Below are 25,800 nucleotides of genomic sequence, written 5' to 3' on the forward strand. Positions count from 1 at the left end.
CCAGGTCCAGACCTGGTTTGTTAAATCGTATTGTGAAGTACGTCTTCTCTGATCTTTCTCTTAAAACTGTCAATAGTTCCCACTTGTCACAAGGAAGAGTGCAGCACACCACCACAGCAGTATGGACTGCAGTAAACGATGCTTTTCGCTAGGAAAAAAGTGTTTTTGAAGTATTAGGGGACAGAACCCAGGGTCTCATGCACGAATAGTAGGCGGGTATCCAACCACTGAGCCACTTCTAGTACTTTGTTTTGGTTTTTAGTTTATTGTTTTGCAGATAGTTTCTCTGTGTAGCCTTGGCTGTTGTGGAACTCACTTTGTAAACCAGGCTGGCTTTGAACTCACACATCCACCTGCCTCTGCCTTTGGAGTGCTGGGATTAAAGGTTACATACCAACATGCTGGCTCCAGTCCTTTGCCTTTAAATTTTATTTTTTTTTATTTTTTTATTTTTTTTGTTTTTCAAGACAGGGTTTCTTTGTGTAGCCTTGGGTGTCCCAGTGCTTGCTCTGTAGAGCAGGTTGGACTCAACTTGAAGAGATCTGACTACCTCCGCCTTCCAAGTGAGTGCAGGGATTAAAGGTTGCGTGCTGAAGCCCCGTAAATTATGCTGTTTTATGTGTATGAGCATCTGTTGGCATGTATGTATGTGTGTGGTGGCCCAGGAGTCCAGAAGGGGATCTCAGATCTGGAACTGAAGTTATAGATGGTTATGAATCACCATGCAGGTGCCAGGACTCAAAACCAGGTCCTCTTATAAAGCAACAAGTACTCTTTTTTTTTTTTTTTTTCTTTTTTTCGGAGCTGGGGACCGAACCCAGGGCCTTGTGCTCGCTAGGCAAGCGCTCTACCGCTGAGCTAAATCCCCAACCCCGCAACAAGTACTCTTAACCACTGAGCCATCTCTCCAGCCAGCTATTTGTCTATCGTCTGTCTGTCTATCATCTATCTACCAAGTATGTATGTATCATCTATCTTCATTTTGGTGGTTTGTTTTTGGAGTCAGGATCTCCTGAGTGCTGGAATCAAAGATTGTATATATTGTAATTATGTATACTGGCATGTGTCTGCACGCAGATATACGCACCACAGTGCATTGGCTGTGGAGGCAGAAAGGGTGCTGGGCTTACAGGTGGTTGTAACCTGCCTGATGTGGGTGTAGAAAACTGACCTGGGGTGCTCTGGAAGAATGGAACGCTCTAGCACAACTAAGCACAGAGCCATCCCCAGCATTAGTTTTTGAACTTTTACACTGTAAGATAACATTATGTCAGTACGGGGCTGGACAGGTGCTTTAGTGGTTTGACATAGTTTTTGTTCTTGCAGGTTTCATCGGTAACACCCACGTGAGTGGTTCATAACCATCAGTAGGCCCGATTCCTGGGGACTCCATGCCCTCTTCTGACCTCTTCGAGTACCAGTCATGAAGATGGTGTATATATATGTATGCAGGAAAAGCATTCATACACTTAAAAGGAATGTAAGATTTTTTTTTAATTATCTCAATCAGAAAAGTTATAGGCTTATTAATTTTTGAAATAAAATATTAGTGACAATTGTTCCCAGATAAATACTAATTGTGATAACATGAAAAGATGAGGTTTTTAAACAGAAGAGAAATTTCATGCTATACAGGTAAGCTGAGACATGTAGAGCTTGCCAGGCTATTTTACCGAGGAGTACAACACATACACTTCTGAGCATAACCCACTCTGATTCTGAAGGTTTCTGCATTTAGCTTAAAAGATGTTTCTTCCCAAGAAACTGAACTTTTCTTTCAAATGCAGTTGACCGAATAGGAGAATTGGGTTCATAAAAGGGATTCATGGCGAACTTGATGTATAGATCGTAGACGTCAGTGAAGAAGTTCTTGATTCCATCTTCTTGCCTCACATCGTGAAGCATGATGAGCCTCATGTGGCCAGCAGTGACGAAGGCCGAGACAAACCACTCATTGAACTTGTCCACAGTTTTTAAGTACATATTGTTGGAGAGCCACATGTTTTCGTCAACGAGGTCCAGAGCAGCATGAGCTATGAACTGGTTCAGATGACGATGCTCATCTTTGGATTCTGTCTTCCCAGCTGGCAGAAATTCCATTTCAAACACTGGATTATCATGGTGGCCGACAATTACAAAGTAGAAGCTTCCAGACATTATATTCTATCTATGTATGGTTCCTGGAGTGAGACACCAAGCAAATGAAACATCAAGTCAGTTCATGAAAATTTTATTTTATATTTTATTTATTTTAAAAAAAGATTCATTTTTATTTATATGAGTACACTGTAGCTGACTTCAGGTACACACCAGAAGAGGGCATCAGATCCCATTACAAATGGTTGTGAGCCACCATGTGGTTGCTGGGAATTGAACTCAGGACCTCTGGAAGAGCAGTCAGTGCTCTTAACCACTGAGCCATTGCTCCAGCCCAAAAGTTTTGAGACTCTAACACCCAGGTTAGCCTTGAAATCCCAATCCCTTCTTTTTTTTTTTTTTTAAAGATTTATTTATTATGTATATACATGAGTACACTGTGGCTGTCTTCAGACACAGCAGAAGAGGGGATCAGATGGTTGTGAGCCACCATGTGGTTGCTGGGATTTGAACTCAGGTCCTCTGGAAGAGCAGTCAGTGCTCTTAACCACTGAGCCATCTCTCCAGCCCTTTTTTTTTTTTTTTTTTTTTTAAAGATTCATTTATTTTATGTATATGAGTACACTGTAGCTCTCTTCAGACACACTAGAAGAGAGCATTGGATCCCATTACAGATTGTTGAGAACCACCATGTGGTTGCTGGGAATTGAACTCAGGACCTCTGGAAGAGCAGTCGTTGCTCTTAACCACTGAGCCATCTCTCCAGCCCAAATTGATGTAAATTTTTTTTTTTTTTGGTTCTTTTTTTTTTTTCGGAGCTGGGGACCGAACCCAGGGCCTTGCGCTTCCTAGGTAAGCGCTCTACCGCTGAGCTAAATCCCCAGCCCGTCCAATCCCTTCTACCATAGCCTCTACCTGCTGGTATTATAGGCATTAGCCATCACACCTAGCTATATTTATTAAGATTTCACCTCTACCCCACTGATTTAAAATGATGTATCTCTCATACACTAAATCTGCATACATGTTTCCCAAATCTCTGGGGTTTTTGTCCTATTTATGTAACAAAGGGAGAGCTGTTTGTCACCTAGATAATTTCAATAGGTTCAGAAAAGGAATTTGACAAAAACCTACCATATTCCCATTGATTAAAAACAGAAAATACAAAGACAGGGGGATTTCCTTAATCTGAAAAAGCACACCACCACCAACAAATCCAAAACACGTTTACAAGTTAATGTCAAAGACCACCACAGCACGGTAGCTTGCACCTGGTTCCAGCACTGGGAGATTGGGGCAGGAAGACTCTCAGGGATTTGCAGCCACCACCTGCGCTACATAGTGAGTTCCAGCCAGCCTGGGCTATAGTCTGAGATGCTGTCTTTAAAAACACCCCCCTTTCCAAAAGTTAAACAACAACAACAACAATAACATCCTGCAAGCTAAAAGCTTCTCTTCTGAAAACGACAAACAAGGCAAGATCATGTCTCCATCTTTTGGATGAGATAAAGTTTCGAAATGCAGGAGTCCTTTCTGCCACTTCTATTCAGTACTGTACTAAAGATGCCAGTTAGGGAAATAAAATTAATGGAAAGGAAAAAAAAATCACTAAATGACGGTGGCGGTGGCAGAGCACACCTTTAGCCCCAGCACTGGGGAGACAGAGGCAGGCAAATTTCTGTGAGTTCAAGGGAAGTCTGGTCTACAGAGCTAGACCAGGACAGCCAGGGCTACTGCCAGAAAAACGGTCTCAAAAACCAAACCAAAACAAAAAAAGTAAGAAAAAGCATTTGGACTATAAAGTCCAAACTATTTGAAGATGACATTATCTTATACGTAAAATGTCCTATGGAACCAGTTATAGGCAAGCTAGCAAGGGAATACAAAACGAGATCAACATAGAAACAGAGGGGTTTCTATAGAATAGCAACTAGTCCTAGAGTGTCTAAATGACAGGATAAGGGACTATCATTTAAGAGACACTTGCCATAAAATAAAAATCATAGTCTTAGGAATTTAATAAAGGCTTTCAGTGGAGGTGTTGGTGGTTAAGAGCACTGGTTGCTCTTGGAGAGGATCTAGATTTCCACTGAAAATCACTTTAGAATTGAAGAATCTCACCTATTCTTGAAAACATATAGGTAAATAATGGCTGCTGGTTGGGGGGACTTGTTTTTTCCCTCAATGGTGTAGCCAACATTAAACTGTCTATGCTCCAGTAAATAAAACCCTATCCATGCTCATATAAATACCCTAAACTCAGTGGGTACACGCACGCACTGTTAGTTGGTAAAGGAACTAGCCATGTACGGATAATGACCTGAGTTCAATTCCAGAACTCACATAACAGTGGAAGGAGCAGCCAGGCTTGGCTTGGTGACACCTGTCTTTAGTCCCAGAACTTAGTAGGCAGAGGCAAGAGGATCTGTGTGTAGAACTTAGTAGGCAGAGGCAAGAGGATCTGTGTGTTCAGAGCTAGCTTGGTCTACAAAGCAAGTTCCAGGACAGTCAGGGCTACAGAAAGAGACCTTGTCTCAACCACAAGAAGGAGGAAGAAAGGAGGAGGAAAAAGAGGGACTCAACTTCAGAAAGTTGTCCTCTACTCTTACACATGTACCATATAGCAGGCAGGCACTCCCACTGATGTATCATATACATCCACAATTTTTAAGAATGTATAGATATGAAAATAGAAGGGAAAGGGGCTTCAGTGGGGTGGGATGAGAGGGTAATGAGGGCTGAAAAGCGCATTAGAACACACGGATGAAACTGCCAAAGGATAATAACTAAGAAACTATGATGGAATTTCATCCATGCTTCGGGATGATTAAAGGTGGCAAGACTGGGGCTGGGGATTTAGCTCAGCGGTAGAGCACTTGCCTAGCAAGCACAAGGCCCTGGGTTCGGTCCCCAGCTCCGGAAAAAAAAAAAAAAAAAAAAAGGTGGCAATACTTCTACTGAGCCACGAATTCACTTACTACACAGAGTCCACTAAATAAACCCGTACATTTGGTCATCTGATTTTGTTATTTACCTTTTTATTTATAAAATAAGGTCTTATGAAGCCCAGACTGGCCTGCAACTCTCAGAAGGTGGCTTGAATCCCTTACCCTCCTATTTCCCCCTTTCCAGAGTTGAGATTATCTACTCTGCCCTTCTTTGTTTTCTTTTAACTGTTTATTTCCGGTGCTAGGGACCAAATCCAAAACCTCCAGGTGCTACGCAAGGGCTCTACCACTGAGCCACAAATCCTAAGTAAAACTGAAAGTACACACCCATTAAAGTGATTAAATTGTAGGTTCCCGGCCTGCCCTTGGATGGCCCCCACTCTTCCCGTCTCCAGCTCTGGACTTTTTGTTTTGGGGCAGGATCTTGCTGTCGCACAGAACTTGAGGCGATCCCCACCAGGCTCCTGAGCGCTGGGATCACGAGCGCTACCCTGCCCAGTGCGGGATTCTGAAAACTATAAATACCTCACATAAGTCGACTTCCCTCTAGTTCAGGAGTAGACGTGTTCAAGGTGGAGAACAGGACAAACCATTACCCAAACTCAACGTCAGTCTCAGGTGTAGCTACGCCCAACGAATAGTCGAGACTGCTCACTGAGCATGCGTACACGCTCCCGCCTCTCAGGAAAGACCGAGCAGCCCGCCCCCGCTGCGGTCTTGACTCACAGAGTGACAGAAGACTGAGCGTGCTCAGTAACACGTCAAGCCCGTACCCCGTCAGACTCTGGCCGCCATCTTGGATCAGGGCATCTCGGACAGCCGCGCATGCGCAATGCGTTGCCAGTCTAGGCTGTGCGAAGGGCTTTGTCCACCATTTTGGGTCAAGGCCGTCGTGGGACGTCGGGTACCTGCGGGCCTCGTCTGGCTCTTAGATCAGTCCTTGCCTTCACCGCATGTATACTTGCTTATGTTGTCAGTGATGTTTGCTCGGAGGTGTACAGAATCGGAGTCTGGCGTGAAATGTAGACCAGACATGCCAAGTGAGGCGGAGCTTTTAACTACAAGAATGCCAGAAAGCAAAATGGAGGTTGAAGCGCCAGGCGCTTGTGTCCAGACACTGTGCCGGCCTTATTCGTGGGCGGAAATGCGTAATTAGAGGATGGTTTAGGGAGCAAATCACTGCAGTGTGTGTTTGATGCTATTAACATTAAGGACTCTGCTTTTCCAAGTGTATGTCTGGTTTCTTCACAGGTTTTCCTTATGTGTTTATTACAAATGAGACTTATTTGGTGATGGTGTTCTGTATCCCTTCTTCCCCAAAACAGATGTTTACAAGTTGCATTGGCTAAAAATCATTGACTTCTCTCTGGGGCCACAGGTGACTAAAGATGAAGTTTGGCATTTCTGCTTTCATTTTGTGTTTGCTAGAAACAAACAAAGCTAAGTAGCTCTACAAGGCACGTTCAATTTGTAAAAAGGGCGTTTCAGGATCCAAACCATGGTGACTTTTCCCCATTGGCTGGGGTCTGACCTTCATGATTGGCTAGTTCTAAAAGAATAAACTCAAAGGAATGGGGTTAAAGGTCTGTATTCCAGGCGGCAGGGAATTCAGGAGGGAGGAGACAGGATGTGTGCAGTTTATAAACAAAACAAAACTTTACGAGGTGGAGAAGATTTTGTTTTTGTTTTTGTTTTTTTCTTAAATTTTTAAAAGTGAAACAGCTTTCTTTTATTGGGGGTAGTTGAAAAAATTTATGGAATATTGACCCATGGCAGACTATCTACCTTTGATAGAAAAACAACAAAACCAATTTCTCACATCTCCTTTGCTTTGGTCAGATACTTGGCCACTTCTACATAAGCAGCATGTTCACCTACCCATTTCATCTTCTTTCAAAGGCACGAAAAAGTCATTGTCCTAAACCTGTGATCTCACCTTGATAGGGATGGTAGTTAGGGAGAAAGGGAATAAAAATGTCTGCTACAAGAAGTCTTCAGGTATCATTTGAGCCATAGAAGTATGAACATGTTTTCTTTGTGTAGCAGCTCACAAATTTCATTGCTGAGCTCGACTGCTTTCCTGACCTCCAATTTAGAAAACTGTTTATTATGTCTGTGTGTGCGTACTTCTGTGCCTTTTTTGTGTGTGTTACAACATTCTATGTATATAATGTGTGGAGGCCAGAAGTCCAAGTCCTGTGTCACCCTCTGTCACTCTTCACCTTTGTTTTCTGAGACAGTCTCTGTGTAGCCCTGACTGGCTTTATACACATGCCTGCCTTGAGAATCTTACAGAAAGCTGTAAAAGTAAGTGTTTGAGATGTTCAGAAATAAGTGGATTGTATGCACTAAAAACATATTGAGTCTGATGGTTGTGGCACATGCCTTTAATCCCAGCACTTGGGAGGCAGAAGCAGTTGGATTTTGTGATTTCAAGGCCATTTGGCCTACAGAGTGAGTTCCAGAGTAGCCAGGACTACAGAAAGAGACCCTGTTTTGAAAAATAAAACAACAACAAAAAATATTGAGCAAAATGAAAAGTGAATTAAAAACACAAGGCTATTAAAATCAATCTTGGAAATAAAAAAAATACAGCCATACAAGTATAAAATCAAAAATAGGGGTTGGGGATTTAGCTCAGTGGTAGAGCGCTTGCCTAGGAAGCTCAAGGCCCTGGGTTCGGTCCCCAGCTCCGAAAAAAAGAACAAAAAAAATAAATAAATAAAATCAAGAATAAAATCCAGTTTAGGCAAAAACAGGAATTAAGGAAAACAGGGCTAAGTATGGTGGCTCACACCTTTAATCCTAGCACTCAGAAGGTAGAGACAGGTGAATCTCTGTGAGTTCGAAGCCAGCCTGGTCTACAAAGTGAGTTCCAGGATAGCCAGGGCTACATAGTAAGATTTTATTTTATGTATTTGAGTGCACCAGAAGAGGGCATCAGATCTCATTACAGATGGTTGTGAGCCACCATGTGGTTGCTGGGATTTGAACTCAGGACCTCTGGAAGAGCAGTCAGTGCTCTTTTTTTTTTTTCTTTTTTCTTTTCTTTTTTTTTTTCGGAGCTGGGGACCAAACCCAGGGCCTTGTGCTTACTAGGCAAGTGCTCTACCACTGAGCTAAATCCCCAACCCCAGCAGTCAGTACTCTTTTTTTTTTTTTTTTAAAGATTTATTTATTTATTTAATATATATGAGTACACTGTAGCTGTCTTAGACACAACAGAAGAGGGCATCAGATCTCATTACAGATGGTTGTGAGCCACCATGTGGGTGCTGGGATTTGAACTCAGGACCTCTGGAAGAGCAGTCAGTGCTCTTAACCACTGAGCCATTTCTCCAGCCCAGTCAGTACTCTTAACTGCTGAAGCCCAAGAGCCTGCCTTAAAACAATAACAAAAGGAAAAAAAAACCCCAAAATAACAACAACAACAACAACAACAAACCAGGGTTGCATAAAATTCTGAGGGTAAAGACGGGGTTTGGATAGAGAAGCAAATACATGCTAGGTTTGGTGGCAGAGGCTTGGAATCCAGCACTTGGGTGGCAGAGGCAGGATGGCCAATGAGTTTGAGGTCTGCCTGGACTACATAGGTGAATTGCAAACCAGTTATTGCTTCATAGAGAGAACTTGTTATTAATGGTTGGGGTTGGGTACTCCCAGGTTCTTGGCATCTTGTCAGAACAATTGAAAAATAAGGCCTCACACAATTTTCAAAAGTAGTAAGATAGTGTCATTCAGAGCAAAGCAGTAGTGCTGTTTAGAAAACAATCTGCTGTCAAGAAGGATGATGGGCCAGAGCGAGGTTACTTAAGGGCCAGGTTACTGTTTGAGCTTCCTTTAATGGAGTTCAAGAGGAGTTAGTTACCAACTGACACAGTTTGGGTGGCTCTGTTTTGTTTGACTTGGTCATATAATCATATCCCTTTCCAAAATGCATCTGACCTTATTATGTATATACTCAGTTATGCCTGGGGCTCATACGGTCAGTAGGGATAATCCCTGCAAGTTCAAGTAAGGAGTTTACCTTACTGCACATGCTCTGGATCAGCCAGTATACTCTAACTTCTGTCCCATATTTGTGTGTGGATGTATGTTATGTCACATATTAGTGTGTGGAGTCAGAGGCAGCCACCCCGAATCATGTCCCAGGAATCAAACTCAGGTTTTCAGCTTGGCAGTAATCGTTCACTCCATGAGCTGTCTCTCCAGCCCTTGTCTGTCCTTTATATCCATCATATCCAATATCCTGGGAATATATTTGAGAAGAAACAAAGTTTACTTGTTATTAGGTTGGGGGAATCTTATTTAGAGAAAGGTGTACATGTTGTATGATGCAGCTCAGGTCTGAGGTTGCTCGGTCCATTTCTCAGAGGTATATGTGAGTAATGGAGATGGCTGCTAAAGTGCATTACCACAAGGGGCGTGCACTACCAATCCAAATGCAGGGCCAGGCTGCTTATCTACTCCTCCGCTTGCTTGCCTCAACCATGACTCTTGCAAAACAAAACAAAAATCCCCCCAAGCAGATAAAACACTTGGAAAGAAGATGGCTAGGAATGTCCAGAATTGTAGAACAAGGATCTTCTTATTACAGTGTCACCTGAAGACAAGTAAGATAAACAGCCCAGGGAAATACAACTGTAAAGTAAGGAGAAAAGCCATCAAAGGCTAGGAGCGTATCTTTAAATGAACAACAGTTGGGACTATATACAGTAGTCATCTTTTCAGGCACAAAACATTCAGATTGGAAGATGTCCCTTCCAGTCTGGAATTTCAAGCCTAGCTACCCTTGCAGAGCATCAAGAATTTACTTTAAGGCTGGGGATGTGACTCAATTGGTAGAATGTTTGCCTAGCTCAAGTGAAGGCCCCCTGTGTTGCTCCTCAGTACCACATAAATCAAGGCCCAGTGGAACACTTGTAATTCTAGTACTTATGAGGTAAAAGCAGCAGGATCAGAAGTTCAAGGTTCTGTCCTTGGCTATGCAGTCAGTCTGCAGCTAGATGAGGCTATGGGAGAGTCTATCCCCACGACAGCACCTTGTAAAGGCTGAGGCCACCACTCTAGACTATATTCAATAACCAGCCACTGTACATAAGCTCTTTTGATTAACTTTATTGAATAGCCAAATTTATAAGTTAGCACAGATCAAACGATTGTTTGCATGGGTTACAAATGACTTTTTTTTAAAAACAGGAATAAAACAGTGAAAATTACAATCTGTAAAAAGGAAGACCAATCTTGCCTCAACATTTCAGAGCAAGACTGAGCACAACACACTGGAGGTCAACACATATTTTTGATTTGAGAACATGGACTTAATGTTACAATATCATACAGGCTACTTTACAAAATTAAATTTTCTATGTACGGATTGTGTTTATAGTAGTTAAAACTGTGAACTCACATTTGGTGGTCCCTAGATGAGAGCTGTTCTGCATCTCTGATTAGAAGAAGTAAATCTTTTACTCTAATTATTGCAAAACAGTCTATTAGACTCAATACATTACATTAAATTAAAATATATGCAAGCTAAAATAAATGTTACTGCTTGAGTGAATATTAGTATGTCAGACTTACAGAAACATTATTTTAAAAATTCTAGAAATTAGAAAAATAGAGTACTTTTTATGGTAGAACTGCCATGCTCAGATTTATATATCAAGATTGCCCTTGTCTGTTACTTTAGTAGTTGTAGATCTGTAGAAAATTCAAGGATCTTTCATAATTTACAACTACAATAAAAAAAATATGGCATAGTGTAAATATAAGTTGCTTTACATCAGAAAGTAATACAGGATGGTAGGATGGGTAGTGTCTTACTGAAAAAAAGTCAAAACTGAAAAACATTCAACATAGCAAAAAAATAATTATATCAGTATAGGTTCATTCTCTTGTCTAGAGAACAAGGTTGTGAACCTTAATAGTTATGTTTTTATGACTGTTATAAAATTACTCTGGATTGCACATTATATAATATCTAAAATAAAATTTAAAAGTAAATTTGTGAAATATACTACCAAGCAGGTGCTAATAGGGTCAGACTCACTCAGGGAAGGCACGGGGAAGGTTTCCCTAGGAGCGCAACATTTCCCTCTGGAAGATTCCTTACTATGAAGAGAGAACCTAAAAAACACTAACATTTAAAATCACATTAAAAAGAAGACTTTAGTTCATTTAAAGGAACATTGTATATAATGGCTGTTTCTTAAAAAGAGGAGAAACAATATAAATTTAATTGGTTATAGTTTGAAAATTGCTTCTCAATAAATGAAGCAGCTTTCAAAAAAAAAAAAACAAAAAACAAAAAACAAACAAACAAAAAAAAACAAAAATCACCAAACCTCAATTGAATGTACTATATGTACACTGAAACAATTGTCTTTTTGAGACAAAGTCTGGCTGGTCTCGCACTTGCTATGTAGCCAAGCTAGCAATCTCCTGCTTTAGCCTCTTAAATACCAGAGTAAGGATCATGAACCACCATGCTGTGTGGCTTAGAATTTAAAAAGAGATCGAACCCTAACACTGTTACTCTCCCTGTTACTGGGAAGCCGCTGGCAAGCAGTGGCTCTATACTCCAGGGACCTGCTGCTTCCCTTCCAGGAGTTAAAGTCAGCCCCTGTGGATGTAAGCCTGGAAGTTACATTTCACTGGTGATCATTGAGACGGAGACTGTAAACACGTTTCTAATCTATGAAAACAAAAAACAGAAAAAATCTCTGAGTCTTACACACAGACATTACTGGAGAAGTTCATACACGATGATGAACCTGTGAAAACTGAGGCAAACCCTTAAAGACAACACAGCACTTAAATACACACGGATAATTTACCTATTTGTAAACAAAAGCCATCTGATAGTTTGACTGTAATCTAACTGAATCAAAACAAGCAGTCTTTAGAGCATGTTAAGAAATCAAGTTTCTTTTATAACTTTAATATGATGGATTTGTACAATCTTAATGTCCACCAACTCAGACAGCAACATCCACACTTTTAACAGGTTTTAATATCTCAGAATACATGAGTGGCTTCCAATGTAATTATTAAACTCCTTAGAGAAATGCTAATGTACTCTAAGGCTGCATTGATGGAACTTTCAGCTGCTGTCACTCTGGTGTGCCACAGTCACAACTCTTTATCAATCACAGCAGGAATGGACCAAACAAAAGCCCACTCAGTGGGTCAAGGCAACGGGCTCCTACTTCAATACCAGTCCTGGGATCTTCATGAAGACAGCTCAAATTCTATTCATGGCAGAATAAAACAGCAGAAAACCACCTAATTAGTTTTCACCTCAAATTAAAGTGACTTTGTTCAAGTAGAGAAAATACTGACAGACTTTAAAGCTTGACAGTTACTTTATGTTCTTCCCAAGCAGGACCAGAGCTGGCTTACTCCAACTTTAGTTAACATGATCTTTTGCCTTCCTTAAAAAAAGGTGGGGGGTGGGGCAAAAACCAAACATGTAAAGGGAATGGATTCCAGCTTTTCTACAGTCTGTTGACTTTTGGATTTCCCAATTTGAAAAAGATCATTATTGATAGACTTGAAACTCCCTGCAACACGTAGTCTTGTGAGGTTTTTTAAATGTAGCAGCCAAAAACTAATAAAAAAAAATGAGAAATAGAAATGCAGAACACAGAAGTCTTTATTTTATAAAATGTACTTTGCCTCTGCAATATTGTCTCATTTCAATCCATAACAACTCAAACATAGTTGGCAGCAAAGGGGAAAAAAAGGTTTCCAATCGTGTAGACATCTATTTTGATTTGAAAAATACAGTATTTTGGAGTTGCACGTCTGACCCTCAGCTGTGGTCCTTTATTTGCTATAGTTGGTTAAAATCACAGTGAAACATCGTAATCATCATCACATTTGTTCACAATTTTAAGGAGGAAAGGAAGGTACTGTATCCCCAGGAACTCTGAAAGTGGTTCCTCAGCAGCCCACGACTCGTCACTTGTTCACTTGCTGCTGTATGTGCAGGAGGAATTCATAATATGACAGCGCTGACTCCGTTCTGTCTTCTACCAGGTTCTGAAGGAAGGCTGCCTTCATCAGACTCTCCTCTCTTAGAAGGAAAAGGCAAGAATGGTCATGTACATTAGACGCACGCAGTAGAATAAACCTTGGGTTCTTTTCATAGGCTACTGATTTACTGTGATAACTAAGATATTTTGACTATATAAATAGCTATGTCTAGGGCCTGGAAAGATGACTCAGTGGTTTAAAGGACTTGCTGCTCTTATAACACCTGAATGGTAGCTCACAACTGTCTCTAAGTCCAGTTCTAGGGGATTCAGTGCCCTCTTCTGACTTCAAAGGGCATCAGGTATGCATATGGTGTATATACATACATGTAGACAGGACAGACAGATAGATAGACAGACAGACAGACAGACAGACACACAGACAGACAGACAGACAGACAGACACACACACACACACACACACACACACAGAGTGAGTGTAAAAACAAACTATGCGGGGTTGGGGATTTAGCTCAGTGGTAGAGCGCTTGCCTAGGAAGCGCAAGGCCCTGGGTTCGGTCCCCAGCTCCGAAAAAAAGAACAAAAACAAAAACAAAAACAAAAACAAACTATGCCTGGAGGTTTCTCTGATGTAACTGTTATTTAGGGGAGAAAGTACTGACAAGTATTGACATTTTTATTAGCAAGCTTATCAAAAGTTTATCAATGCTAATAATTGGTTATCACACATAGTTTATGACTATTGAAGCATATTTTATTTTTCTATATTCTTTTTATTTTTTTGAGATAGTGTCTCATGTAGCTCAGGTTGGCTTTGAACTCAGAATTCTGAGGATGGACTTAAACTGATCCTCCTTCCTCCACCTTTAGAGTGCTGGGATCACAAGCATGAGTCACCATGCACTGTTTTATATCATGCTGAGGACTGAACCCACAATATGCTAACACAAGATGCTACCAACTCCTGGGCAGTGGCGGTACACACCTTTAATCCCAGCTCTTGAGGGCAGAAGCAGAACTCTGAGTTCAAGGCCAGCCTGGTCTACAGAGCCAGTTCTAAGACAGAGAAACCCTGGCTTCAAAAAACAAAACAAAACAAAACAAAACAAAACAAAACAAACTACCAACTAAGCTACTTTGCTAAATTCTTCTTTGTTCTTTTAAAAAGTTTACTTACAAGTTCGATCATATAAATACTGTGACTCAAAATTAGTTCTTGTAAGGCTAGACATTGACACATTAAAAGTCTGACTTATACTTTAATCCTAGTACTTGGAACACAGAGGCAGGCAGATCTCAGTGAATTAGAGGTCAGCATGTTCTATAAAGTAAATTACAGGACAGCCAGGAATATTATACAGAAAAAAATCCTGTCTTAAAAAACAGAGAAAAAAAAACAAACCAAAAAATAAAAACCCTTAAAAACAACAACAACAACAACCTCCCAACACATACACACACAAAATAAAAAAATACTGACTTACCTGATTACATAGAGTATTGGGAAAAATGGCCTCTGTTCTCTAAGCCAGGAGATAAAAGCTGTCATTCTGGCAGATTCTGGTGTATCAAGTTCTGGAAGGTCTGTCTGTTAAACAAAACTCCAGTTAGTTCTGTCATCTACCATGCAGTCTGCACTCCAGATTTATGACTCAAAGTCAGCTGAGGATTTTGTTGGACCTGAGTAAGTATTTTAGGTATGGAAGTAATTTTGTCTCTGTTGCAAATACTCAGCCCTGCCATTGCTATACTTAAGTTCCAGTAAGATCATAAATACAAAACAGGTGGCAGGCTCTTGGACCTGGTTAGCACAGTCTTGGTCTGGTTAGCACAGTCTTGGTCTAGTTAGCGCAGTCTTGGTCTAGTTAGCACAGTCTTAATTTAGGAAAACCTCCCAGCTCTTTACTTCAAAATGAAATTTAGAATCAACCAATTTGTCAAAGTGGTTGTTACTAACACAACACCTTCTTACCTCACTACTTAAAATGCCTATCTAGTAGTTTTGCTCAAGGGCTGAAAGCTTCTATCCTAGCTATAACCTTGACATTGCGCTTGATATGTACACCCCAAACTCCAATGAAGAAATAGTTATAATAAAACTTTAAAAAAAATATTTGAACCCTACTGGCATATAAAGTGATACATATGTATTCAAAAGCTAGACACACACTAGCTAGCAGTAGGTACTGAAAAATTAAGGCAATTTTAACTTTACAATTTAAAGTTATCCAAATGTAGGTTGGAGAGATGAATCATCAGTTAAGAGTACTAGCTGTTGGGGCTGGGGATTTAGCTCAGTGGTAGAGCGCTTACCTAGGAAGCGCAAGGCCCTGGGTTCGGTCCCCAGCTCCGAAAAAAAGAACCAAAAAAAAAAAGAGTACTGGCTGTTCTTCCAGAGGACCTGAGTTCAATTCCCAGCAACCACATGATGGCTCACAACCATCTGTGATGGGATCTGATGCCCTCTTCTGGTGTGCAGATGTACAATAATTCAATAATCCTTTCTAAAAGAGGGGGTTGGGAGAAACAGACAAGGGGACAGATAGAGACACACACAGATACTAATTCCATGTACAGCAATACCACTTTGTGGGGGAGGGGCCATTAACTAAATTCAATGCTTTCTCTTTCAAAGACAATACTTTATTTTAACTCTTAAAAAATTTATCATTGGGCTGGAAAAGTGGCGTGGCTCAGTAGTTAAGTAGTTAATGGTGTTCTTCCAGAAAACCAGGGTTTGACTTCTAGCACTTACATGGTGGCTAACAACTGTCTGTAACTCCAGTTTCTAGCACTTACATGGGGGTTAGCAACTGTCTGTAACTCCAGTTTCTAGCACTTACATAGGAGCTAACAACTGTCTGTAACTCCAGTCTCAATGCCCCTTTGGGCATCAGGCACACATAATGCACAAAGACACACATACAGGCAAAACAGCTATATACATATAAACACAAAACATCCAAATGTTTCTTATTGTATGCATATGTGCATGAATGTACATGTGGGACAAATGCCAGCATGGACATGCGGAGGTCAGAGAAAAACCCCGTGGAGATGCTTTTCCCGCTCACCTTACATGGGTTTTGGGGATCAAACTCAGATAAGGTCACAGCAACTCATAGTGGCTGGACTGGAACACACAAGGAGCTTCCTGACTTTGCCTCCAGAGTGCTAGAATGTATAGCTGAGAATAACCATTTTAATAGAAGTGACAGGCAGCTGAGGAAGGTGGCTGTGATTGTTTGAATAGGTTTGGCCCCCATACACTCATGTGTTTGTGTGCCTGAACCATGGGGGTGGTACTGTTAGGAAGCGAAGCCTTGTGGGAGAAAGGGGGTCACTGTGTGTATTGGGGGATATTTGAGGTCTCTGAGGCTCAAGCTCCTCCTGTCGTGGAAAGACAGCTTCCTCTTTGCTACCTTCAAAAGATACAGTCTCCTTGCTGCCTGCAGATTGAGATGTAAAGCTCTCTTCTTTTTTTTTCCTTTTTTTCGGAGCTGGGGACCGAACCCAGGGCCTTGCGCTTGCTAGGCAAGCGCTCTACCGCTGAGCTAAATCCCCAGCCCCAGGTGTAAAACTCTCAGCTCCTCCTCCAGCACCATGTTTGCCTTTATGCCAACATTTTCCCTGCCATGATAAAGGACTAAACCTCTGAAAGTGTAAGCCAAACCTAATTGATGTTTTTCTTTGTAAGAGTTGCCATGGTCGGGGTTGGGGATTTAGTTCAGTGGTAAGAGCGCTTGCCTAGGAGCGCAGGCCCTGGGTTCGGTCCCCAGCTGGGGGGGGGGGGGGGGGGGGGGAGTTGCCATGGTCTTGGTGTCTCTTCACAGCAATAAAACCCTAAGACAGTAGTTCGTGTCTGTGATCTCAGTACTTTAGAGGCTGAGGTAAGAGAAATGCTGTGAGATTGAGACTAGCCTGGTCTACACCATGAGTTCCAGGTGTGCCAGGGCTACATAGTAAAAGCCTGTCTGAAAAGAATCACCCCCCCCCCCAAAAAAAACAAAACAAAACAAAAAAAAACCCAAAAAACCCAAAAACCAAAAAACCAGTGTCATTCTCACTGGATACAGTACTGCACATCTATGTATAATCTTAGCAACTGAAAGGATGAGACAAGGAAGCTGCCATAATTTTGGGGTCAACATGGGTTACAGAGTAAAACCTATCTTGGGGAATCTTTTTGTGCACTGTGTAAAGGCTGCTTTTCAAACACTGATCTCTGTAGTAGCAGAGAGCTATGTACTGGCTGGACTTTGGTATCATTGTTTTTATGGACTGACCACCTGCCTCAGTATTTTGCACACATACACCTCCATCATCTTCTAGTGGGTTTAATAAAGAGCTCACGGCCAATTTCTGAGACGGGGAGGAAAGATAGGGCTTCCAGGTAGAGATAGGAACTGTGGGAAGAATTCAGAGGTAAGCGATTCATCATTGTGACACAGGAGGGGAAGGAACAAGTACCAGGACTGACTGACTGAGAGGTTAAGGGGCCATATAGCAGCTGTGGAATAGAATAGCTGGGATAATTTGAGTTAGATGAGCCAGCTAGGAGGTGACCAGCTAAGGCCTAAGCTTAATATATAATAAGTGTCTGTGTCATTGTTCAGGAGCTAGTGAGTCAGAGACACTGGTGACATTACTTCAAAAACAAACCAAACCAGGTGAAACGCACACAAAACTGCGAAGAGGCTGCAGACGGCTCGGAGTTAGGAGCATGTACACCTCTCACAGAGGACCTGGGATCATTCCTACTCACATGGTACTCATAGCCATCTAGAAGTCCAGTTCCCTGGACCCACACCCTGTTCTAAACTCCACAGCCTAGGCATGCAGGTGACACACATATCTACATGCAAGCAAAACATTCATACACATAAAACACAAATAACCCTTAGGCTAACCAAAAATACCATTAGAAGACAAAGTGATCTCGGTGCAGTGGCTCAAGGGGCAGAGACAAGTAGATCTCTGTCAGTTTGAGGCCAAACCTCTTTTACATAGTGAGTTCCAGGCCAGCCAGAACTACATAGTGAGACCTTTTCTTAAAAAGAAAACAAAAACAAACCCAAAACAAAAACAAACAAGACAAGAGGAGCCTATCATAGTAGTGTGTGGCTATAGTCCTATCTAACAGACTCTGAGGCATAAGGAACCTCTGCGTTCTTGAGACCTAGACAAACATGAATGAGCAACATAGCAAGAGCCTGCCTGGAAACACACCCAAACGAAACCACAAACGAGCACTTGCAGTTGGAAGAGAGATACCATCTAAGAGGACACTCACCGTGGGAGAAATTCCTGGTTTTAAAATGAGGCCCAAATCTGTACCATATTTGAAATGCCCTTTAAATGGCTTACGAACACTAACATAAAGCTTACCATTGTCTGTGGAATTGATGCATAGTTTTGAACTCCCAGAACTTGGCTGAGAAAATTCTGTGCACAATTTCTTCCAACCCAAAGCATCAGTACCTGCAAACAGGAATGCACTGTTCTGAGAGGCAGCCTAATAGTGAGCCTGACACTTTTACCATTGTTCATGTTGTAAAGTCAAAGGAGGAGCATGCTCAGTGGGATTGTACTAAGGACTACTGAACACCGTGAAGTGGGAGACAGCAGGGAGAATGGCCAGTGCTAACATAGAAGGAAAGGCAGCTGAAGCCAACTGCTAAGGAGGCCCAGCAGCACACTGAGCTCATGAGGATGAGTCAATCCACTCACTGAGCCTGCATCCATGAGGAACGCTCCATCTCTGCTCAACTTCTCCACCGACAGCTGAAGAATGGGGGGCTGAGGTATGGTTCTGTCATTGATGTTGAGAGCTCCCTGAAGGAGGCAAAGAATGAGATGTTTAGACAGAGGTTAACATGCAGACATACACACACACACAAGTACATAGAGCATGCACAGGCATGGATGTGTGCACCAGTGCACAGGCTCAAAATCGATGGGCAAGTTTTACTTCATCAAGGCAGTGTTTTGCTTAACCTAGAGCTCAACAATTCTACACAGTCTAGTTAGACAGTTTGTCCCAGGGATCTCCTGCCTCTGAATTAAGAGTGACAGAATTATAGGTGGCTGCCATGCTTACCTTGTCTTTTATGTGGGTTCAGAACTCTGGTCTTCATGCTTCCACAATAAACATTTTATCCTTTGAGTCAAACTCCTAGCCTCAGTACTCTTTTTTAGAGAAAGGGTCTGATATAGCCCGGACTGGCCTGGAGCTTTTTATGTAGCTGAAGATGATCTTAAACTCCTGATTGTTCTGCCTCTTCCTCTAAGTGCTGAAATTACTGGCATGGGGTACCATGCTCAGCTCTCTAGAGCCACAGTTAAACAACAAATACAATTAAATGAATTGACTTATAAGACTTTAGGTCTTAAAAAGGCAAGTCAATTATATATAATAAAAATGAAATAATATGTATATTAAATAAAGCCATTGACTCTAATAATTAAAATTAAATTCTCATCATATTTACTTCTTATTTGTATAGCCAGAAGTTAACGCAGGTGTTTTTTCTGTCACTTGCCACACTCTCAATGAACCTGGAGCTTGCTGGCTCAGTTAGCTGGCTAGCCAGCAGGTCCCTGGGCTCCTCCTGCCTCTGCTTTCCCAGTGCTGGGGTTACAGATCCATGTTGTCATATTCTGGGGAGCTAACAGGTCCTCATGCTTGTGCAGCGAAGTACTTTACCAACAAATCATCTCTCCAGTTCATTCCCATCTTTAGGTTATTGAGTCCAGATCTTTAGGTACAGGCTGGTTGCCTGTTCCTGTGCAGCTAAAGATAACTCTGACCTTCTTTTCTGATCCTCCTGCCTCTATGTCCCAAGAGTTGAGAATGTAGGTCTGAACCACCATGCTAGGTTAGTGCCAGGGTCAAGAGTGAACCCAGGCTTCATGCATGCTAAGCAAACATCCTACCAACTGGGCTACATCCTTAGCTCCGATTTCTTGGTTTAAAGAGAGGGTCTTTTTTTTTTAAAGTAGTTTTATTATTATTATTAATTATTATTATTATTATTAATTAACTTGAGTATTTCTTATTTACATTTCGAGTGTTATTCCCTTTCCCAGTTTACGGGCCAACATCCCCCTAGCCCCTCCCCCTCCCCTTTATGGGTGTTCCCCTCCCCATCCTCCCCCCATTGCCGCCCTCCCCCCAACAATCACATTCACTGGGGGTTCAGTCTTAGCAGGACCCAGGGCTTCCCCTTACACTGGTGATCTTACTAGGATATTCAATGCTACCTATGAGGTCAGAGTCCAGGGTCAGTCCATGTATAGTCTTTAGGTAGTGGCTTAGTCCCTGGAAGCTCTGGTTGTTTGGCATTGTTGTTCATATGGGGTCTCGAGCCCCTTCAAGCTTTCCAGTTCTTTCTCTGATTCCTTCAACGGGGGTCCTGTTCTCAGTTCAGTGGTTTGCTGCTGGCATTCGCCTCTGTATTTGCTGTATTCTGGCTGTGTCTCTCAGGAGAGATCTATATCCGGCTCCTGTGTGCCTGCACTTCTTTGCTTCATTCATCTTGTCTAATTGGACACATGTGGGGCAGGCTCTGAATGGGTGTTCCTTCTGTCTCTGTTTTAATCTTTGCCTCTCTATTCCCTGCCAAGGGTATTTTTGTTCCTCTTTTAAAGAAGGAGTGAAGCATTCACATCTTGAGTTTCATGTGTTCTAGGCATCTAGGGTAATTCAAGCATTTGGGCTAATAGCCACTTATCAATGAGTGCATACCATGTGTGTTTTTCTGTGATTGGGTAACCTCACTCAGGATGATATTTTCCAGTTCCAACTATTTGCCTACGAATTTCATAAAGTCATTGTTTTTGATAGCTGAGTAATATTCCATTGTGTAGATGTACCACATTTTCTGTATCCATTCCTCTGTTGAAGGGCATCTGGGTTCTTTCCAGCTTCTGGCTATTATAAATAAGGCTGCGATGAACATAGTGGAGCACGTGTCTTTTTTATATGTTGGGGCATCTTTTGGGTATATGCCCAAGAGAGGTATAGCTGGATCCTCAGGCAGTTCAATGTCCAATTTTCTGAGGAACCTCGAGACTGATTTCCAGAATGGTTGTACCAGTCTACAATCCCACCAAAAATGGAGGAGTGTTCCTCTTTCTCCACATCCTTGCCAGCATTTGCTGTCACCTGAGTTTTTGATCTTAGCCATTCTGACTGGTGTGAGGTGAAATCTCAGGGTTGTTTTGATTTGCATTTCCCTTATGACTAAAGATGTTGAACATTTCTTTAGGTGTTTCTTAGCCATTCGGCATTCCTCAGCTGTGAATTCTTTGTTTAGCTCTGAACCCCATTTTTTTTTTCTCTTTTTTCTTTTTTCTTTTTTTCGGAGCTGGGGACCGAACCCAGGGCCTTGTGCTCGCTAGGCAAGAGCTCTATCGCTGAGCTAAATCCCCAACCCCTGAACCCCATTTTTTTTTTGGTTCTTTTTTTTCGGAGCTGGGGACCGAACCCAGGGCCTTGCGCTTCCTAGGTAAGCGCTCTACCACTGAGCTAAATCCCCAGCCCCCTGAACCCCATTTTTTAATAGGGTTATTTGTCTCCCTGCGGTCTAACTTCTTGAGTTCTTTGTATATTTTGGATATAAGGCCTCTATCTGTTACAGGATTGGTAAAGATCTTTTCCCAATCTGTTGGTTGCCGTTTTGTCCTAACCACAGTGTCTTTTGCCTTACAGAAGCTTTGCAGTTTTATGAGATCCCATTTGCCGATTCTTGATCTTAGAGCATAAGCCATTGGTGTTTTGTTCAGGAAATTTTTTCCAGTGCCCATGTGTTCGAGATGCTGCCCTAGTTTTTCTTCTATTAGTTTGAGTGTATCTGGTTTGATGTGGAGGTCCTTGATCCACTTGGACTTAAGCTTTGTACAGGGTGATAAGCATGGATCGATCTGCATTCTTCTACATGTTGACCTCCAGTTGAACCAGCACCATTTGCTGAAAATGCTATCTTTTTTCCATTTGATGGTTTTGGCTCCTTTGTCAAAAATCAAGTGCCCATAGGTGTGTGGGTTCATTTCTGGGTCTTCAATTCTGTTCCATTGGTCTATCTGTCTGTTTCTGTACCAATACCATGCAGTTTTTATCACTATTGCTCTGTAATACTGCTTGAGTTCAGGGATAGTGATTCCCCCTGAAGTCCTTTTATTGTTGAGGATAGTTTTAGCTATCCTGGATTTTTTGTTATTCCAGATGAATTTGCAAATTGTTCTGTCTAACTCTTTGAAGAAATGGATTGGTATTTTGATGGGGATTGCATTGAATCTGTAGATTGCTTTTGGTAAAATGGCCATTTTTACTATATTAATCCTGCCAATCCATGAGCATGGGAGATCTTTCCATCTTCTGAGGTCTTCTTCAATTTCTTTCTTCAGAGTCTTGAAGTTCTTATTGTACAGATCTTTTACTTGCTTGGTTAAAGTCACACCGAGGTACTTTATATTATTTGGGTCTATTATGAAGGGTGTCGTTTCCCTAATTTCTTTCTCGGCTTGTTTCTCTTTTGTGTAGAGGAAGGCTACTGATTTATTTGAGTTAATTTTATACCCAGCCACTTTGCCGAAGTTGTTTATCAGCTTTAGTAGTTCTCTGGTGGAACTTTTGGGATCACTTAAATATACTATCATATCATCTGCAAATAGTGATATTTTGACTTCTTCTTTTCCGATCTGTATCCCCTTGACCTCCTTTTGTTGTCTGATTGCTCTGGCTAGAACTTCAAGAACTATATTGAATAAGTAGGGAGAGAGTGGGCAGCCTTGTCTAGTCCCTGATTTTAGTGGGATTGCTTCAAGTTTCTCTCCATTTAGTTTAATGTTAGCAACTGGTTTGCTATATATGGCTTTTACTATGTTTAGGTATGGGCCTTGAATTCCTATTCTTTCCATTTCAACACCCCATGAAGGGGTGTTGAATTTTGTCAAATGCTTTCTCAGCATCTAATGAAAGGATCATGTGGTTTTGTTCTTTCAGTTTGTTTATATAATGGATCACGCTGATGGTTTTTCTTATATTAAACCATCCCTGCATGCCTGGGATGAAGCCTACTTGATCATGGTGGATGATTGTTTTGATGTGCTCTTGGATTCGGTTTGCCAGAATTTTATTGGGTATTTTTGCGTCGATACTCATAAGGGAAATTGGTCTGAAGTTCTCTTTCTTTGTTGGGTCTTTGTGTGGTTTAGGTATAAGAGTAATTGTGGCTTCATAGAAGGAATTCGGTAGTGCTCCATCTGTTTCAATTTTGTGGAATAGTTTGGATAATATTGGTATGAGGTCTTCTATGAAGGTCTGATAGAATTCTGCACTAAACCCATCTGGACCTGGGCTCTTTTTGGTTGGGAGACCTTTAATGACTGCTTCTATTTCCTTAGGAGTTATGGGGTTGTTTAACTGGTTTATCTGTTCCTGATTTAACTTTGGTACCTGGTATCTGTCTAGGAAATTGTCCATTTCCTACAGATTTTCAAGTTTTGTTGAATATAGGCTTTTATAGTAAGATCTGATGATTTTTTTAATTTCCTCTGAATCTGTAGTTATGTCTCCCTTTTCATTTCTGATTTTGTTAATTTGGACATACTCTCTGTGTCGAGAGGGTCTCTTATTAGCCAGGCAGGCCTGGAACTCCCTTTATAGCTGGGGCTGGCCTTGAACTCCTGACCTACCTTGCAAGTGCTAGGATTACAGATCTATGCCACCAAGCTTGGCTTTGGTTTTTATTTATTTATTTTTTAAAGATTTATTTATTTAATATATATGAGTACACTGTCAATGTCTTCAGACATACCAGAAGAGGGCACCAGATCCCATTATAGATGGTTGCAAGCCATCATGTGGTTGCTAGGAATTGAACTCAGGACCTCTGGAAGAGCAGTCAGTGCTCTTAACTCCTGAGGCCATCTCTCCAGCCCCAGCTTTGGGTTTTTTTTTTTTTTTTTTGGTTCTTTTTTTCGGAGCTGGGGACTGAACCCAGGGCCTTGTGCTTCCTAGGCAAGCGCTCCACCACTGAGCTAAATCCCCAACCCCCAGCTTTGGTTTTTTTTTTTTTTTTTTTCTCGGAGCTGGGGACCGAACCCAGGGCCTTGTGCTTCCTAGGCAAGCGCTCTACCACTGAGCTAAATCCCCAACCCCCCCAGCTTTGGTTTTAAAAAAAAAATAAATTAAAAAAAAATAGTAAACAAGTAAGTGACATTAATAGAATACAATAATGGATTAATCAAATCAATCTCTCTCTCTTTATATATATATATATGCATATATATATGTATGTATGTATGTATGTATGTATATATATATGTATGTATGTATATGTATGTATGTAGCATTGGTTGTCCTTGATCTTGCCATGTAGACCAGACTGGCTTGAACTTGTAGAGATCCACCTGCTTTTGCCTCCCAAGTGTTGGGATTAAAGGTGTGTAGCAATTTTGTTTTCTTGGATTTTATAAATATAGTGTGGTTTTGTATTTCTTCTTCGAGTTTTTGGATTTTGTTTTCTGAGGCAGGTGATTTTTTTCTGAGGCTGATTTCAAACTCATTAGCTCAAGTGATCCTCTTGTTTTAGCCAAAGTTGTTTGAACTACAGGCATAAGCAATTTAGCTATAGTCCAGTAAATGATAAAGTTAAAGGGAAGATTGGTAAGGGTCTGTAAGAGACTTTGTGCTGGCTATCTCAGGTCAACTTGGCACTAGCTAGAGTCATTTGAGAAGAGAAAACCTGAACTGAGAAAATGCCTCCACCAGATTGGCCGGTGGGCATTTTCCTCAATTACGAGTGATGTGAGAATGGCTACTGTGGGCAGTGCTCCCTATGGGCTGGTGGTCTCAGCAAGGGTAAGAAGCCTGACTGAGCAGCACCTCCATGGCCTTTCCGTCAGTTGCTGCTTTGTGTCTCTGCCCTAACTTCCTTGATGATGAACTATGAACTATAAGGTCAAAGAGAGCCTGTCCTCTGGCGATGGTGTTTTACTGCAGCAGGAGACACTCTGGGACACCTTGCATAGTGTATCTGTGTCTTTAATCTCAAATCAGAAAAAGAGAATTTATCTTAGAAGACTTTATAAAGTTAGTATTTTTAGGAATGTCCCTAAATATCAAAAGGTTCTGTACACTTACCTAGAAAAAAGCCAATGAGGAATTAGGTAACAAACTCATTTCTGTACTGAATATAACTAAGCTTACCACTTCAGAAGAAGCCACAGAAGAGGGAGTTGGTCTTACCTCATCTGAGAGGTTGTCAACTCTGTACAAACTGGGGTGCGTTGTGAGCATGAGGTGAACCAACGGCTGGTTTTTCACTTGACACATGGCAAAAATTCGTTCATCTAGACGTACATTTGTCCCAGTCTGGAAAGATTTCTGTAAGAAAACAACACCCCCCCAATCCCAACATTAGAAAAAGACAGAATTTTGTAAATGTCAATTGCTAAAAGATTATCTTAAAGCAGAATTATCAAATTTATCATAAATTATTCCCTGAAAATATTTTTTAAGAAGTCATTACCCTGTAGCCTCATCTCAAAGTCTCAACTAGTTAGTACCTGACCACCGCAAAGCGACCTGACCTCCCTGGTGTCTGTCTCCTCACTGCTTGGCCAGGCCTAACTGCAGTGACTGTGGGAAGGACAGGACACTGGCGGCAAGATAAAGACACACATGACATACCAGGAAGACAAGCGTGCCACATCTGCTGGACGGTAATCGTTCCTTCCACAGTTAGAGA

General features: G+C 41.5%; 2 protein-coding genes across 3 annotated transcripts in view; both read right to left on the reverse strand.

Moving 5' to 3' along the window:
* Positions 1-1,469: 1,469 nt before the first annotated feature.
* Trappc2b (trafficking protein particle complex 2B) lies at positions 1,470-5,717 on the reverse strand. Of its 2 annotated transcripts, none has more exons than NM_001271112.1 (2): positions 5,571-5,717; positions 1,470-2,180 (listed from the first exon to the last, which is right to left on the reverse strand). In NM_001271112.1, the coding sequence occupies exon 2, from the start codon at positions 2,155-2,157 to the stop codon at positions 1,735-1,737; it is 423 nt and encodes a 140-aa protein (NP_001258041.1). In that variant the 5' UTR covers positions 2,158-2,180; positions 5,571-5,717; the 3' UTR covers positions 1,470-1,734. The 2 variants fall into 2 exon arrangements, with proteins under 2 accessions (NP_001258041.1, NP_001258040.1); NM_001271111.1 differs by having other exon boundaries at positions 5,373-5,717.
* A 6,610-nt stretch (positions 5,718-12,327) lies between these two features.
* The window catches only part of Sec24a (SEC24 homolog A, COPII coat complex component), a 75,261-nt gene continuing 61,788 nt past the window's right edge, over positions 12,328-25,800 (reverse strand). The window contains exons 20-24 of the mRNA NM_001105780.1: positions 25,299-25,436; positions 18,776-18,880; positions 18,434-18,526; positions 14,530-14,633; positions 12,328-13,125 (exon numbers count right to left, since the gene is read on the reverse strand). Coding sequence (NP_001099250.1) covers positions 13,011-13,125; positions 14,530-14,633; positions 18,434-18,526; positions 18,776-18,880; positions 25,299-25,436 — 555 coding nt within the window. The 3' untranslated portion in view covers positions 12,328-13,010. The remainder of the gene's footprint in view (positions 13,126-14,529; positions 14,634-18,433; positions 18,527-18,775; positions 18,881-25,298; positions 25,437-25,800) is intronic.

The sequence above is a fragment of the Rattus norvegicus genome, chromosome 10, assembly GCF_036323735.1.
Source record: "Rattus norvegicus strain BN/NHsdMcwi chromosome 10, GRCr8, whole genome shotgun sequence".
Taxonomy (NCBI): domain Eukaryota; kingdom Metazoa; phylum Chordata; class Mammalia; order Rodentia; family Muridae; genus Rattus; species Rattus norvegicus.

Coding starts and splice junctions, on each gene's coding strand:
- Trappc2b (NM_001271112.1), bottom strand. CDS start 2,157: ATGTCTGGAAGCTTCTACTTTGTAATTGTCGGCCACCATGATAATCCA.